The sequence below is a fragment of the Postia placenta genome, assembly GCF_002117355.1.
Source record: "Postia placenta MAD-698-R-SB12 unplaced genomic scaffold POSPLAscaffold_9, whole genome shotgun sequence".
NCBI lineage: Eukaryota > Fungi > Basidiomycota > Agaricomycetes > Polyporales > Adustoporiaceae > Rhodonia > Rhodonia placenta.
The window spans coordinates 1,315,623-1,331,244 of record NW_020169840.1 but is presented as its reverse complement, the minus strand read 5'-3'; the positions used below and the strand labels follow the sequence as shown (position 1 = coordinate 1,331,244).

Below are 15,622 nucleotides of genomic sequence, written 5' to 3'. Positions count from 1 at the left end.
GGTGAGCTGTGACTACGTCAAAGTCTTCCATGTCATCCGGCGAGCCTGAACTACGGTTGTACGGAGCGCTGAATTTATACCGTATACGGTACCTTCCATGCAATGTCGTGCGAAGTAAGTCGCGCCTTTATCCCGCGAAAACTGCTTACTACAACTCACCGCAGTTTTCGTGATAAGGTTTATAGTGGTTCACCCCCCTGTCACTCCAGGAGTGATTTGGTTTCCTGATCACTACATGCGATGATACCGGTATGAGAAAACACCGACTCTTAGGAGACTACATAATCGAGCAAGCCCGGCCGGCATCTTTCCTTCGTCGTCTTGTTCTTACGGCTAGACTTCAGGAGCTTGGAGGTGAGTTGTATTGTATGTTCTTGTGCCCGCTCTGAGATGATGGTATGTTGTAAGGCGGTAATTAATGGCAAGGTTCAAGGGTCTATCGGCTGCGCCTACACGCAATCGCCATGTCAACAACACACATAAGAAGGAGAAGGCCAGTGAATACAGACCTACAATGCGAAGTAGAAGATCATTGACGTGCTGTGCAGTCTGGCCTTTGTGCTGAAACATGGAACTTATACATCGATCAGGCGACGAAGAGTGAGGAAGAATTTCTCAAGGCTTGTAATATGGAGATGGACACCCTGCTCCTCTTTGTGAGCGTTGATTCTCATTTTCGCGACCACTACTCAATAACGTGATCTATCGCAGGCTACTCTGTTCTCCGCGGTTCTCACGGCGTTCGTCATCGAGTCTTACCAGAGTCTGCAAGTGGACACCGGTGCAGTCACAGTGCAGCTCCTACAGCAGCTTCTCGCCTCTACGCAATCCAACGGGACAAAGGCTGAGAGTGAGACCAATCTCTCCGACCAGCCCTTTCGGCCCACCAGCTCTGCCGTTCGCGTCAATTCGTACTGGTTTGCAGCCCTTGTCGTCAGTGTCTCGACCGCATTTCTCACTATTCTCGCGAAGCAATGGCTGTTCAGCCTGAGCCGCGGTCTAGCGTCCACTCAGGAGATGATGGGGCGGCAGCAGCAATATCGCCACGACAACCTGCGCGCATGGGGGCTCGCCCCGCTTCTCGCCGCTCTGCCGATCTTGCTGCACGTTTCCCTCCTGCTATTCCTAGTCGGCCTCGTCGAGTTCCTGTGGCCGATTAATAAGACCGTTGCCATAGTCTCCGCGAGCCTCACTTCCGCCACTGTCTTCTTCTACGCCGTTACCCACATCCTCTCGCTGATATATCCCACGTGTCCTTATCGGACGTCCGTCACGACGGTCATACTCTCCAGCATCAACGCCTTCTTCAGGGAGGTACTGGCAGACTGGTGGAGCATCAAGACCGTCGTCGGTATACGCCTCTACATGCTCCTGAGGTCGTATATCGAGTCACTCTCCGAGGATGGCCGAGAAGCGTACTACTACACGATCGACGCGTTGGGATACCCAGGGAGATGGCGGAGGAAGAACAAGGTCTGGTGGTCCCAGAAACTCACGAAGGTATTCACGCCGCAGTACTGGGAGGACAAGTACATCTCGAACAATGCGGAGTTGATCGACGCTCGTGCACTCGCGAGTATGGTGGAGAGGTCCGCGCGGTTGGATACAGGTTCTAAATTGCTCGTCGAAGAGCTAGCACACTTCCGCGGCCTGGTATCCCACAGAGACGTTCTCCTCGAGGCGGGCGCCATCGGGTTGATGGTGCGGCACCTTCGGAGTCAATATTCTGGATCCCTTGTGGGTCTGATTGAGAAGGAAAAAGAAGCCATCAGACACCTAACCGGTGCACTCGTACGCATCGTCACCGAGGCAGAAGAGCACGATACACGAACTTCAGTGCACGTCTCGGGGATTCCACTCCCCCTTGATCCAGCGATTGCAAGTGACGTCTTGTACGGCGACAACGGCATCAGATCCCTCACCGTGTCTGGCCTATGTACCCCTGACGCCAGTGTCTCTGATAACGGAGACCTCGTGTTCTTTTCCCATCTACTACGTCTTCATCTTGTCGTCTCCTCTGATAGGTGGTACTGGAGCCCAATACAAACCTCGATCGATGATTTCCATACGCGACTACGCGATCCAAGTCGAACGTCCAACCTCAAAGATGAGGACCTCATCGCTCTTGTTAACACCACGATTTACATTGCCATGCGACCCATACGTGTTGAAGGCGATACCGCCCGCGCCTGGACAGAGGACCGCCCGCAGGCGCAGAATTCTGTCCGCGCCCTCATAACACTGGGCGAGCTCATGCTACACAACCCTCTCATGGGACACGCGGCCCGTCGTCAAATCTGCTGGGGAATCTGGCGCTGTCATAAGCAAATTCCGGAGACGTACATCCAGTTCGGCTCGCTCATCCCGAGGATCGCGAAGACGGCGAACCTTGGGGAACATCTCGCTGACTTCCTATCATCCCTACACGACCACTGCGCAGATATCGGGCCGCCTCTGCAGCTCGCAGTGCTGGTACTCATGGAGGGGCTACTCTATGCGCCTCGTGAGGGCGCGGAAGCCGATCTTGAAGACCAGGACAAGCTGTTTAACACACTTACACGAGACTTTCCGACCTTCTTGTACGTTCTACATCAACAGTTGTGCAAGACGTGGCCCGACGAGCTCCCTATATTCGTGCGGCTGTTTCATCGGATTGTCACGATCTCAGTTTTCTTGCTCTTTCCCCCTGAGGAATGCAGTGAGAGGGTGCGAGTCAACAGGGAGCACCTCCGGCACGCTCTGTTTCGGCTCTTGGAGCAAGTAGCTCGCGGACCCGCTGCCACTATCGAGCCTCCTAGGATCAAAAGTGCCTCTCAAACATCCAGAACACCGTCCATGGAGGAAAAGAAAGCTGTTGAGGTTGTAGACACGGAGGTAGAACCACGCTGTGGTACAGGTGACGATCACGACACCGTGCGTCGTATCGCATACGGTGCAGCATGTCAAATAGCTCTCCGCGAACTCTCACTGCTTGAGCATGCTAAACACACTCCTCCGCCCATTACACAGTACACGTTGGTATTAGACGAGCTTTCAGCCGAAAAGCTCGCCAGGACGGGTTTCGTAGCGGTCTTGAGGGCGGCATCACTGCAGACATACTCGGAGCCTGTGAAGACGATACTAACCATGATCGCGGACATGGCTTGCACATCGAGTCAGGAGAGCGCTGGCGGTGGATATTTAGATGGTACAATCTTGGCATATCTGAGAGATTCAGCGGATGGAGTAGAAGAGCTTATTCGCCAACTTCTCAGCGACGACAAGTATATGGAGGAGGCACAATCTGCCATCAGAGCCATAGGTTATCAATCAGTGGACGTGTAGCAAACTCATATCTCACCCTTGCTAGAGTAGACGAGACATAGATTTAGGCAGCTTACAAATAGAGCACCCGTTTTGATGGTCACTCTATAGTATTGCATGTACTTATGCCATGGCGTCGAATCATCGAACACGGCGGTGGCTGCCTGCATCCATAGCCAGACCTGACCAAGACATCCAATATTCGAGGCTGCTGAATCCGGGGTACAAATTGAGGAAAGACGTACGTGTATAGTAAGTAAATAGTGCATTGTTCCGGTACTGATGTAATATTCATAGCGACGTGGACCACAGTTCGATTTAGAGCCTTTTCCTATACTTCCCCACATATTCGTTCCGGGACAACATCCTGAGAAGGACCCCCCTAGGTTTTACTACGGGTGGCCTCCAAATAGTGATACGCTGCTGGACTATGCATACTCGCACAAGCTCAGCGGGACAGAGCCTGAAATCACAGCATCAGATGATGACGAGCTGTATAAAAGTTCTTCAGAGGAAGAGGGTGAGGATAAGGACAAGAAGAAAAAGGATGGCGAGGATGACGGGAAGGGCCAGGAAGGAATGAAGCATGAAGCAGAAGCTAATCGGAGCGCTTGCAGCAGCGGGAAGCAAATCGGAAATCGGGCCAGAGACTCGTTGACAGTTGAAGAATTGGCGAGCCCGGAGGAGCAAGTCACTGGAACGCAACAAGATAGCCAACTTGGTGTCGCCAAGCAGCCCCGTAAAGGAGACGATGGTCTGGCCATGTTTGCGGCTATCGAGGACATACTCATCAATCTGGGCCTTGCAAGGTACAAACACCTTGTCAATACTGGGAGCACAGTCATGGGTCCTCACCACAAGGGCTCCTCAGTGCTATACATATACACGAACTATGATTTACGCCATTCGCTTCCAACGGACGATACCATCAATGTGATGAAGAATGCTCTTGGAGTTGGAGAAGGAGAAGCTCGCTGGTACCTATCAAGCAGCGGGGGTACATGGGAGTCGAAGTCGGGTAGACGACGTTGGTGTTGGTAAAGGCGCAAAGCAAGGCCGGCATCCCTGTGATTACCTAGTACGCACTGTCCCACATATGCACCATGAATTCGGCATTATCATAAGCATGTGACTGAGAGAACGAATGGAATAGCTACTTCATTGTGAGAAAACCCAGAAATGATGGGGCCGAATCGAGTTCTATGGTCGTCCTAAATGCGTATCTATGAATAGCAAGCGACTGGCATGATCCAGTAGGTCGTTTGGATGTGACATACCGGTACTGTAATTCAGGATATTTGGCACTGCAGGAATCATCTAAGTCCCTTTGTGTTTGCAATGGAATGGGTGAATAAGCATCTCTCCTCAGATTTGGAAAAGATCCCGATAAATCCCATCGTGAGATAAATGTTATTGCTCATAGAGCTAGACATAGCCTGAAAGACAACAGCCCCTTCCGAGTGGCGGTTATGAACAACAACGGCTTACAAATGAACCTGAATATGGCGCATATGTGCATTCCAACGCCCAAAATAACATCCAGCTTGTACTACTTACAGATTTATCCAAAAATGAGTTCGAGCGTCTCATTGATTCGCGTTTTAAGATTGTACGGCCGTTTCCGGAACTGGACTCCGCACTGCCGTCAACGCAGCAACAATCGGGCCTTGGTCGTACTCGCGTGTGCATTGCAAGATACGCTGAAGGGACGTCGCCACACTGCGGGCTGGATCGCGGAGGTATGCCAAAAGCTGGGTGACTGAGGCGGACTTCTCGAATCGCGTTGGTAAGTCAGCGATCATAGACAAGAGAATGTCTTGGTGTCTTGGTGTCTTGTCGGTAGCAGGTGCATACGACGCACTGCGGAGGAGAGCAGCGCAAGCATCGGCGATGTGCTCTGATGTGACTCCTTCGATGGCGACGGGGCGGGGCACTTCGAAGAGATACACGCCACTATCTGTATGAGGTTCGCCAGCCTGTCCAGACCGGAACATAGCAGTCGAGCTCTGGGCTCCATCCGTCGTACAAGTCTGCAGCACGCTGCCGATAGCACAGACTGCGCCGATGGTAACATGGATCATAGTTGACTGGTCGACCGATGGGATGTCCCCGGCGTGCTCAAAAAGGTGGTGCGCGAGACCGAGAAGAGATGCTGTCATATGTTCAATGTCAAGCTGTGGTATATTTGGATCGCGACCCTCAATCGTATGACTTCTCGCGATACAGCTATATGTGCTGACGATTCGCGTCGTCAAAGCAAGCGGGGGAATGCTCTGTTTCTGCGACACGCTGCCCAACGCAGCCCCGACGTCCTCCAAGAAAGTCGCGAATGCGTGCGCAAGGGCAGACGCGAACTGACATCTTTCTTCTTCTTGTTCGGCAGTAATCGAGCTTCTTGTCCTTGGATAAAGGAGTGCTTCGAGTAGCGCTAACACTGCCATGGGAGTGAACGGATTGCGAGCTTTCACCACCGATAAAAGATGGACAGTAGGCTTGATGAGACGTTTCATGTCCTTCAGCACTGGAACCAGCCCGCCTTTGTAAATCACCTCGCCTTGTCTTCGCGAGCAATACCAGATTCCCCAGCAAGCCTGACGCAGAGCTGGGATACTCATATCAGGCCGATTTGTTACGACTGTGGTAAGTACTTCCAGGACTCGGGCGAGTAGGTCTGGATGCTCTTCGGACGAATTCGATCCGTCTCCTGTACCATCGACGGGACGCAACGCAATATAAATGGCTGTGTCGATGACCGTGACGAGGGTGTCGTCTCCCAATGTAGCCGTCGTAGCAGGATCCTTTAGGTCGTCCAAGAACGAGTCGACAGATCGACCGATATCCGTGGAATACCAGCCGTCCGAGGAGACCAGCACGTGCAACCTCAGCATGTTCGCAAAGATCGCGAGGTCCGGATGCGGAGCAACGGCATGATCTGCGACGCACAGCCCAGATCCTTCAAGAGAGTCGACATAGTCGTATTCGGTGCCAATGGCGAGCACCAGGTCGTGGTGTACGGGAACGTCGTCAAATGCCGGAAGGAGGGTATAGCGGTCGTCGGCATCGGCTTCCGTGAGCAGTTGCACCAGCGCATCGGAGATGCGCAGAGTCTCCGCGTGCTGAGCCGGCTCGACCGTCGTCGTCTCAGCAAGCGCTGAATGCAGCTGCTGAGCGAGGAGCGCGACGGCGCCGCACCGCGTGAAGACGGACCTTCTCTCGCGCAGAGGGCCGAAATCGACGAGTTGCTTCACCAGGGCGCTGCTGTCCTCGGATCGAGGGAACTCACCGATCATGCGGGCAAGCGCATGAGCGTCGATGAGCGTAGAGTTGTCGCCAATGTAGTCACGCTCCGCGGATCGCAGACTGAGCATAGGGCTCGCTTGCCACGTCCAGATGCTCTGCGTGGCACGCCTCCACCTCGACGGCCCGCCTATAAAGCGCACCAGACGGCGTAGATCCTGCAAGGTCGTCCTAAGCGCTCGCTCATGCTCCGGGCGGTCGTTGTCTGTGTGTCGGCGGACCCACGACACAACCAAAGCAGCAGCGACAAACGGGCTCATCAAGGCCAAGATGCTGCACAGCCCGACGATGATGACGGCCGTCATGGAGTTGACTAGGAACTCCTGTGCAAGCATGTTGAACGTGCACGACACGAGGTCGGTGGTGGATGTCCTGTATGGACACGTGGGCGACAGGATGGAGAGGATATGCGTGAGGACGTAGAAGAGGACGGTCGCCCCACTGAGACATGCGACCGCAATCGCAATCATGGTGTTCACGGGCCAGATGAACTCGACCAGACCGACGAAGAACAGGGCAAGAGAGATATGCAGCATGAGCGGGAGGACCGCCATGATATATGAGAGCTGCCAGTCCTTGACGCCGTCCCAGCGAAACTGTTGTTGTCGCCCCCTGGTCTCCATGTCCGCAGAGAGGCTCCCCGAAAGACTCAGGAGCCACTGCTTTGCCAATATGGCCAGAAACGCCGTGCAGAGGCTCAGAACCAGTGCGATGAACCAGTACATATTGACGCGAATAGCCGAATGCGCCGGTGTAAACGGCTCAGAGACGGGGACCTGCGTATCTTGGCTACTGCTTTCGTTGGACCGCAGCGTCACGAGGATCTCTTGCAGCACCTGAAGCGTAGATTGGCCAAGGTCCGGCTGGAGGGTGGCATACGAGACGACCACGAAAGCAGTGACAATGGCGGAGAACAGCGCAGCCTACATCAGACTGCGTAAGCCACAGGCGGCGGGCCGACATTCGCAGCAAACGTACGAAGAGGAGCAGCATATCCATTTGGGAGTTGAACTGGTCCACGTATTGCTTCTGGCGTTCTGATGCCTGCTCGAGATAGCTTTTCCACGTCTCCGGGTCCAGTCCAGACTATATATGCCCTGTCAGAACGATCTTGTCAAGAGCACCAGCCGCGTACCATTCCTGCAGCTGCCTTTGATGAAGTACTTTCGGGAGGCTATTCAACTTGAGCTCAGATACACATTCATGGACAAACCCCATGCACTTACGTGTCGGTCGGCGTGTTCTGATGTTCCACCTGGAGAGCTCCCTCGGTGCGGCAGGGAAGCGCTACTGGCCGCGCTACTGGCCGACTGGTACAATGTCACTCAGGACTCCAAGAGCAGGGCATATCAATAGCGGTGCGCACTTTCTCATCATCGACATGAGTTGCGTCCATAATTCAGCACCTAAGATTGACGCGAAATGAGGGCTCAAATTGGGACTGTTGTGTGCGCGATCGACTCACAAGCTAACAATCCTGAGGATAGCTCTGCTCGCTCCGCGAGCAGGGATAGTTGAGCGTAGAGGAACGAGGTCACCTCGCTGCTTTGCGCAGAGGGTGCATAGCTTTGGAACACATGTGCCCCTACAGCTCCTGCAGTTGTGTGATAGGGTTCAATACGCAACGAACGCACGGACGTCCTGAGGCACCAGCCACCTTCGCCGTCTTGCTGTACAGCGCCTGTCTCTCTGCCGGTCCGTAGGCATATTCAGCTGTTTCCGGGTCCGTTGCAGCTTCGCATAGGCGGTCAATTTGAGCCAGAGTGACGCACTGCACATGGCACGTCCCGACGTCCGCACTCTGCGTTCGTATTCAGCTGGCCCCTCTGTGTAGGGGGTGGGCGGTGTTGCGCGAGGAGCCAGGTCCAGCGAGGCGGGCGTGCATACGACGGGCACGGCCTTCGAATGCGCGTTCGTCACAGTGGACCCCGGGATAGTGAGCGCGAACGAGCTGTGCAGGTGCTTCGCGCGTGTCCGCCATGTCCGACGACAACGCGTGCATTCTGGCGCCTCCAACCGCTCGAAGATGAGTTCTTGCTGTAAGCCCGTAGCCGCGAGAGCGCCATATGGTGGCAGCGTGCCAGACACGCGGCTGCGACGCCATGCACTACTAGCTGCCCCCTCCTCATGGTAATCTGAACGTACTGTCATCGCGAGTCGTCTGAGGGATCTCAGCACAAAGGTGGAGACAGGCCAGTCGCAAACGCGCCCCAGAAGAATCCGCAGCTCGGACCTCGGTAGAAGCTGAAGCATCTGTATTCTGCAGAGTTGCTGCGCGGATATGAGCGGAGCACACCACCAAGTTGCAGTGACCTCCAATTCCACGGCATGGGCGCCTGGACATGGTTTGACAGCGACCGCAACCCGTCGGGCATCGAGAAACAAAAAATGGCGCGGCAGGATAAAGCCAGGACGAACGGTTGTGATTGAGTTTCATATGTTACAACGGTCTGGCGACAATCGGTGCAACAACCACCTGAACGTTGTCTCCCCTAGGCAGCCTACAATAGAGCGCCCTTTTTGATGGTCAGAGGATGGGCTCTCTAAAGGTCTGCTTCAATACGCGCCCCCCGGACCGTAAGACAGCATTTCAAGCGTGCTAACGATTGCCGACTGATGGCCGGGCCATGCCGGCTGATGGCCATCTGAACTTACCGTAGTGTTGGTTGCAAGCTTGTCCACCGCCTTTCATGAAAGCTCGATATGTCGCATCCATACTCACTGTAATGCATGATTCTCTGACACCTCGATCTGCTACGGCAATGCCAATTTCATGTCCCGGCGGTGACACCTCCCCCTCTGGATCGCGGCAATTGGAACTACATAACTCGAAGTCCCCGCGGCATAACTGGTATCCGGCAGGAGAGCTGAAGCGAAAAGGAGCGACAGAGGGATTGGATTCAGATATAGAATAAAAATAAAGATATTCGATGGCATTTGCTAGTTTAGATGTCGCCCGGGACAGGTGTATTGTAGCGAGCCCGCGCGATGCGACGCGTCGCGTCGCGTCGAGCAAGATCTTAACGACGCGTTTCGGAGATGAAATAGCTTACGTAAATCCGAAATCGCGTCTTACTGTCGGGACCCCTCAAATTGAACCAGACTAACCTGAACGCGAGATAAACGCGCGTTTGCTACCAACGTCATCTAATCTTATCGCAATCTATGGCGTTCCTGATTGGGACCCATGCCGATACATTCCTTCCTTCCTTCCTTCTTCACTTATACCTCGGCGACACCGTCCAAAGCTCTTCTGGCGGGCTATGAGCGCCGAGCTTACGAAGGGCAATCCTGCAAGCATGTGAAGACTGCAGTATATTTTGTCATTTGTATGTATCACGTCGTGCTATCGTCGCATCTATCATGAAGAGTACGATTTACGTCTGCTCTATCCATATGCATCAATGCGGATCATCGTCTAAGTCGTGAAAGGAACGCAGGTAGGGATGTGCGTGCACGAGGCGCAAGGCGCCCGAACACGATTATCGGGGCATAATAAAAGGAGAGTATGTATATGCTCTGGGGCGATTACAAACGGGGCGCATACCGTACGCAGGGGGCGATGTTTTTGAGGGCGCGGATCGAAGCGATCGGCGCAGCTGCGATGGCACCGATGTCGGCGATGCGCGCGACTTCGAGCGTGGGGCAGAAGCTCCGGAGGCCGGGACGAGCGACGATCCCCAGTCTCAGTGGGAAGCCACGGCCGAGTGCCGACCCGGGCCCGCGTGGCGCTGCAGGGGGTCTCTGCCCGCTCTGTGCAGTTAGAAATGGCTCGTCGAGTGTCGTCGGAGGCGCCGCGGCGGGGCCTCCCGCGCGGGGGCGCCGCGCCCGGAGCTGTACCCGCCCCCGGTCGGGCTGATCGAGCCGAGGAGGCGCCGGAGGAACGGCGCGCCCTTCTTGCTGCTGCTGGTCGGGCTGCGCGTGCTGCTCCCACCGCGAGAGTGGGAGGCCGTGCGTGAGCGGGCACCGTCGCCGTGCTGCGACACGGGGATCCGGGTGCGTCAGCCGACTGCGGGACGGGGAAACAGAGGCGCACTCACGACGACTTGGACGGCGCCCCGGTGCGGCGGCACGATCACGTATGTCTGCCCTGGGCGTGGTGGGGGCAGGACGATCTGGCGGCCGGAGCCGTCGTACGGGTAGGCGCGGTAGACGGCGCTGTGGCCAGGCGGTGCTGGTGGGAGATTCAGCATGGGTGCCGGTGGGAATGTGATGGGTGGCGGGTACGGGATGGGCTGCGGTGGAGGAGGCGCGGCGTGGTGCGGGCGTGAGGCGGACGCCTCGTGCGCGGGATGTTGGGCGTGCGCCATCGGGAGCGTGCGTGAGCGGGCTGGTGCCGGGCGCGGTCGGATATCGCGGCTCGGAGATACGTATCGAGCCTTCTGCGGTTGTGGTAGCGGCGGCGGCGGCGAGGTGTGTGAGCGCCGGCTGCCGGACGAAGACTTTGGGGGCGACGTGCGCGGGGGAGAGCGGGACTCGGGGATGTGCAGGGGCTGCAGCTGCGGCTGGGTCTTGGAGCGGGCAGGCCGCGAGCGCGTGGAGGGTACAACGGAGGGTGGGTTGCTGGGCGGCACACGCGGGTCTGCGTAGCGTGGTCCGCGCGATACCTGGTCCGAGACCCAGTTGGAGACGCGGGTCTGTGTGGCCAGGTACTTTTCGTAGGCCTCGGGGGAGAAGTCGTACTCGGTCATGGCGAGACGAGCAGGGTGATTGTCAAGCTGGGTGGTGGGCGTGTGTGGGGGAGATCTGCACGCTTGCGGGAGCTTATATGGGTGTGGTGAGGTCCGAGCGGGTGGGAGCGAAGCGAAGCAAGAGACGATGGGATCGAGAAGATTGACACAGGCGCAGGGGGGTATATATGTGTGCAGAATCAGCGCTGCTGAGAGGGAAGGCAAGGTGGGGGGCCAAGGCAGCGCACTATGACGGACTCAGTCTGCCTCGCCCTCCCCGCGCCCTCGCATCCTACCACCCTCCCTCTTTCGGAAGGTCCCTAAAACCCACCACGTGACGCGCGGAAGCAATCTGGGTTCCTGCTTCGACTTCAAATTCGACTTGCACTCCAACGTCCATGTCCATGTCCTGCAGCCCAGCCTGCGCTGGACATCGCCTCACCCGTGCCTCTTGTCTCAGCATTGAAGACGGCCTGTGCTCAAGCGGCGCCAATTGATCTCTAGAAGGTGTCTCAGGCCCTCGGAGGCGGTCTGGCAAATTTGCCTCCGTTCCCGTCCTGCGCTTCTCGCGCGCTTGGAGCTGTCTCGAAGCTCAGGTCGCCCGACTGCCTTCCTGCGCTTTCCAAAGCTGTGCCGTGCCGAGCTCCGACCCCTCATATCTCAGACCCCAATGTCATTTATACGCCTCGGTGTCGGCCTGTGCTGCTGACCGCTTCCACATATCGCTGCACCACTCGACTTGTCCCCCCCGCTGCCTTTCGTGTATGTCCTCCCGTCCGCCCGGTCATTTGACAAGCGTTCAGACACATTTCCTCTCACAGCACCGCAAGCCTTCCCGTGCTTGTCCTCCCTTAATGTGCGTCTATCTGCCGCTTCCCAATCAGATCCCAATTGAGCTGGAAGACCGGTGTGAACGCATCCTCGCCCGCTGCCCACTCCAGCCCCAGCTGACGACATCGTGGCTCTGTTGCACTGGCGCCCGGTCGCAGACGCATCCCGCGCAGCCAATCTGCGCGCCCGGAAGCACGCTGCGCGGTCACAGGACCCGCAGTGCGCCCCAGGTCGCCCGCGCGCGGGCAGCTGTGCAGCCATGACGTGCGAAGTTGCCCGTACCAGATGTCTGCGTCTGCGTGCGTTGGGGAAGGTGGGTCTGTGTCTGCCGCACGCTGGGCCAGTGTGCGGATTCGCTCGCGTTCCTTTGCGGCTGCCTCGTTGGCGCGTGGCGCGCTCTAAGCCCGCATGGGCGGCCAGCTGACCTGTGCGGCCGGCAGGCACGCGGTTGTCAGATAATATGATAGCAAGGCGTTGAGGGCCGCGTTCTCTACCGCCACAAGGCACCATCTGCTCGCGCGCTATTTATGCACGGCTGAGTTGAACAGGCTTCTCGGCTTCGCTGTTCGGGAGGGGGGGGGGCCTGCGGCCACGCACAGTCGTCCACAACGCCCTGCGGGTTCTTGTGCTCTTCCTTTTGATGGGACGGACGCTTGCGCGCGTCCTTCACGCTATGTCCGATTTGTGCCGATGTGGGCGAGGGCGCCCCGTGGGGCAATTTGTCCTGCGGGGGGGATGATTGCTCAGGGACGCCTCCATGCTGCGCTCGTTCGAGAACATGCTCGATCGCCTTTGGGGACAAGGCGCGTATCGCGGCTAGACGACCGCAGCGCTCGCGGGAGCGCGCGTGTATCTCCTGTCTTCACGGCCACGCTACGTTGAAGTGGACCCTCTATCCCCGAACCGGAGCGGAGTGCGGTGCATCCATGCATGCATACCAATTTGCCTATGAGACAGCCATGGGACCTTGCCACAATACCTCTGGTAGCATCTGAGGGCGTTCCGTCCACTGGATGTGGCGTGATTGTTCGGGTTACCCTGGCGAGCGATCACGGCGGGGCGAGTTCTGGACTGCGCTCTCACAGAGATACTCAGGCGATGTTGCGAAGTTATGCGCCGCGACGGCCTCTGTTGGCACCGTCTGGGCAGACTCGCCCAGCGGTAGGGCTCGCGTCTCGCATATAGGCCACGATTGTGTTTAACTTGCGTGTAGCGCCTTCCGCCTTCCTTGATCAAATTCACGGCACACATGTCTTCTAGTGGCCCGTGGCACGCGGAACAATTGCGGCCTGTCTGCCCAGAGAATGTCGTATCTGTGCGTTAGAGAGGGCTGATCTCCTCTGTCGCATGTTGTAGTAGTACTACTTCGAGGTCTTCTGTGGCTGGCTTATCATGTGTGGGGCGCTCCATGCCCACATCGGGTTCCGGGTTCTTGTCGCCACAAGGTACAATCTATCCGCGCTCATTAATGTGTGGCCGACCGAGGTGAACGCCGTCGCAGTTCGGCGCACTATTGTCCGCAACGCCGTGGGGCTCCCCCCTTCTTGCATGAAAGCCGTCCGAGAGTCGGTCCAGGGAGCGTTCGTTCAGGGACACTCATGCCTGTCTACTCTTCAAGCTGGCACGATCACCTTCGAAGCTAGGCAAAGCGCTCGTTCTTGTTCCACTCTAAGCGGCACAGTGTGCATGCTGTATCTTTGCACTGAGACTGTCGCAAGGACACTTGCGGCGACACTGCGAAATGGAGGCCGTTAGCCTTTTGATGCTGTTGCGTAGCGAGTTTGCTGTGCCGCCGGGGAACCGGGTGTCCTGTACATGTGTCTGCGCGACAAATTTGTGTCTAATGTAACTTTGCGTACATGTATCCAAGCACTTTGTTTTATATATCAAATGGCTTGTGGTGAGAGCACCGACGCGTGCTGATATTGAGAAGCAAACATCAGTATTTGGCACATCATGCAAGCCTCCTGTTGCCGCGCCTTCTCCCACCGTTTTCCCATGCAGGATGCAGCAAGAGAGGGAGTTCGGCTGGGACATGAGCTTTCGTTCTGGGCGCAGGCACCTGGTCACAGTTCCACCTCGAAACCGTGAGGACATAGCTCGTTTGCAAGGACATCGACGAAAAGTGTTCTGTGGTACAAGAGATGACATTCGTTTACGCAGTGCATTGTAGAAAACTGGATAGCAAGTACACAAGTCTTTATTTCCCCTCGTGCCACCCCTAGTTGCCCTTGTGGCTATCCTCATCCCATTTACAATCTCTGCTTGACATGTACCAACAAGAGACCTCCGACGTGCCGAGTGCCCTCTGGATATCCTTCACAGTCTCCAACGGCAATACCTTGTCCAGGCTATAGTTTGTGAACAAAGTGATGATGACCTTGCTACCGGGATCCAGCGCCTTGTATACGGTGGTGTACAACTTCACGTTGCTGGCATACTTCTCCAGCTGGTTCTGTTGGAGTATATGGGCGATGGCTTTCAGCATAGACGCTGCACGATCGGCTTTGCGGTCGTCCCACTTGGAAAGAGTGCGTGTCGATCCTCCGTCTTCCTCGTCTTCCTCATCTTCCTCGTCTTCCTCATCTTCCTCGTCTTCCTCATCTTCATCTTCCTCGTCTTCGTCTCCCTCATCTCCCTCATCTTCCCCATCTCCATTATCACCATCCCTGCCATACTCTTGATCAGATTTCGGGGGTACCCACCACCTCTCGACGAGCTCATTCTGAACTGCATAATCCAGCAGTTTATCATCATTGGCATGCCAACCATACATGAACAGGGGAGGATATGGCTTGGCATCTATGTCCGGCTTGAGACACAGGGGTAGCATAGTGAACGGTTTGATCTTTGTGAGTGCAAGCCAATCCTAATAGAAGAGAGTGAGAAACGAGTCAGATGGCACCAACAATAATGGACCCGCCTCTCGCTCGCTCGCATAACCAGATAACACTTTCTTGAGCAGGGCTAGGCATTCAACGTCATCATCCGACTGAGCTACATATGGATTCATCTTGGACGTAGGCACTGGTCGAGGATTTGGAGCTGTGTTACTGGGCATGTTAGCACTCGTCTTTTACATACACTAGTTTACGCCGAGACTAGTACTGTCGCGGAAACACTCACGCGACACTACAGAACTTTGGTCGTTAGCTTTATTGACGTTTTGGTGTAGAAGGTAGCGAGTTTGCTGTGTCACCGGAAAGCGGGGTGTCCTATGTCCGCGCGATAGGCTCCTGTTTAGTGTGTGTACATGTATAATAAGCACTTTATCTTATTCTTCTGCAGACGAGTACTTTTGACATTAATACCATATGCTTAAAGTGTTCCTCGCAGTGGGGATACGAAACGAGGAGTATGTCAAATTGAATAGTGCCACTGGAGTAAATTGGCGGCTTTGCACATGGGTAGATGGACATAGTAGTCGGGGCTGTATATTGTCAATCAATTGACAGCTTGTGCCGAGAGCAGGCCATAACTCAGTGTATAAGGGCTTATGTTTACCGTCATCTCAATATTGA

The 15,622-nt window shown here is 55.8% G+C and overlaps 5 protein-coding genes across 5 annotated transcripts; 2 read left to right on the top strand and 3 right to left on the bottom strand.

The window, feature by feature from the left end:
- Nucleotides 1–102: 102 nt before the first annotated feature.
- Nucleotides 103–4,435, top strand: POSPLADRAFT_1047390 (hypothetical protein; the record flags this gene model as incomplete). The annotated part of the gene is made up of 7 exons (XM_024479273.1): nucleotides 103–114; nucleotides 549–656; nucleotides 712–2,913; nucleotides 3,010–3,301; nucleotides 3,480–3,544; nucleotides 3,601–4,112; nucleotides 4,246–4,435. The coding sequence occupies 7 exons, from the start codon at nucleotides 103–105 to the stop codon at nucleotides 4,433–4,435; spliced, it is 3,381 nt and encodes a 1,126-aa protein (XP_024337919.1).
- A 469-nt stretch (nucleotides 4,436–4,904) lies between these two features.
- POSPLADRAFT_1047389 (hypothetical protein) lies at nucleotides 4,905–11,291 on the bottom strand (the record flags this gene model as incomplete). Its single annotated transcript, XM_024479272.1, has 13 exons — nucleotides 4,905–5,615; nucleotides 6,273–7,523; nucleotides 7,579–7,686; nucleotides 7,827–7,924; nucleotides 8,066–8,194; nucleotides 8,239–8,334; nucleotides 8,373–8,714; nucleotides 8,746–8,860; nucleotides 9,256–9,285; nucleotides 9,323–9,467; nucleotides 9,829–9,891; nucleotides 10,148–10,577; nucleotides 10,637–11,291. The coding sequence occupies 13 exons, from the start codon at nucleotides 11,289–11,291 to the stop codon at nucleotides 4,905–4,907; spliced, it is 4,173 nt and encodes a 1,390-aa protein (XP_024337918.1).
- An 830-nt stretch (nucleotides 11,292–12,121) lies between these two features.
- POSPLADRAFT_1146827 (hypothetical protein) lies at nucleotides 12,122–13,352 on the bottom strand (the record flags this gene model as incomplete). The annotated part of the gene is made up of 4 exons (XM_024485991.1): nucleotides 12,122–12,499; nucleotides 12,527–12,622; nucleotides 12,709–12,917; nucleotides 13,040–13,352. 4 exons carry the CDS (start codon nucleotides 13,350–13,352, stop codon nucleotides 12,122–12,124), a joined length of 996 nt encoding a protein of 331 aa, XP_024337917.1.
- Nucleotides 13,133–13,985, top strand: POSPLADRAFT_1040359 (hypothetical protein). The gene has a single exon (XM_024477730.1). It carries the CDS (start codon nucleotides 13,494–13,496, stop codon nucleotides 13,854–13,856), a length of 363 nt encoding a protein of 120 aa, XP_024337916.1. The 5' UTR covers nucleotides 13,133–13,493; the 3' UTR covers nucleotides 13,857–13,985.
- Nucleotides 13,986–14,322: 337 nt separating this feature from the next.
- Nucleotides 14,323–15,162, bottom strand: POSPLADRAFT_1145863 (hypothetical protein; the record flags this gene model as incomplete). Its single annotated transcript, XM_024485854.1, has 2 exons — nucleotides 14,323–14,970; nucleotides 15,007–15,162. 2 exons carry the CDS (start codon nucleotides 15,160–15,162, stop codon nucleotides 14,323–14,325), a joined length of 804 nt encoding a protein of 267 aa, XP_024337915.1.
- Between the last annotated feature and the right edge of the window lie 460 nt (nucleotides 15,163–15,622).

Coding starts and splice junctions, on each gene's coding strand:
- POSPLADRAFT_1040359 (XM_024477730.1), top strand. CDS start 13,494: ATGTGTGGGGCGCTCCATGCCCACATCGGGTTCCGGGTTCTTGTCGCC.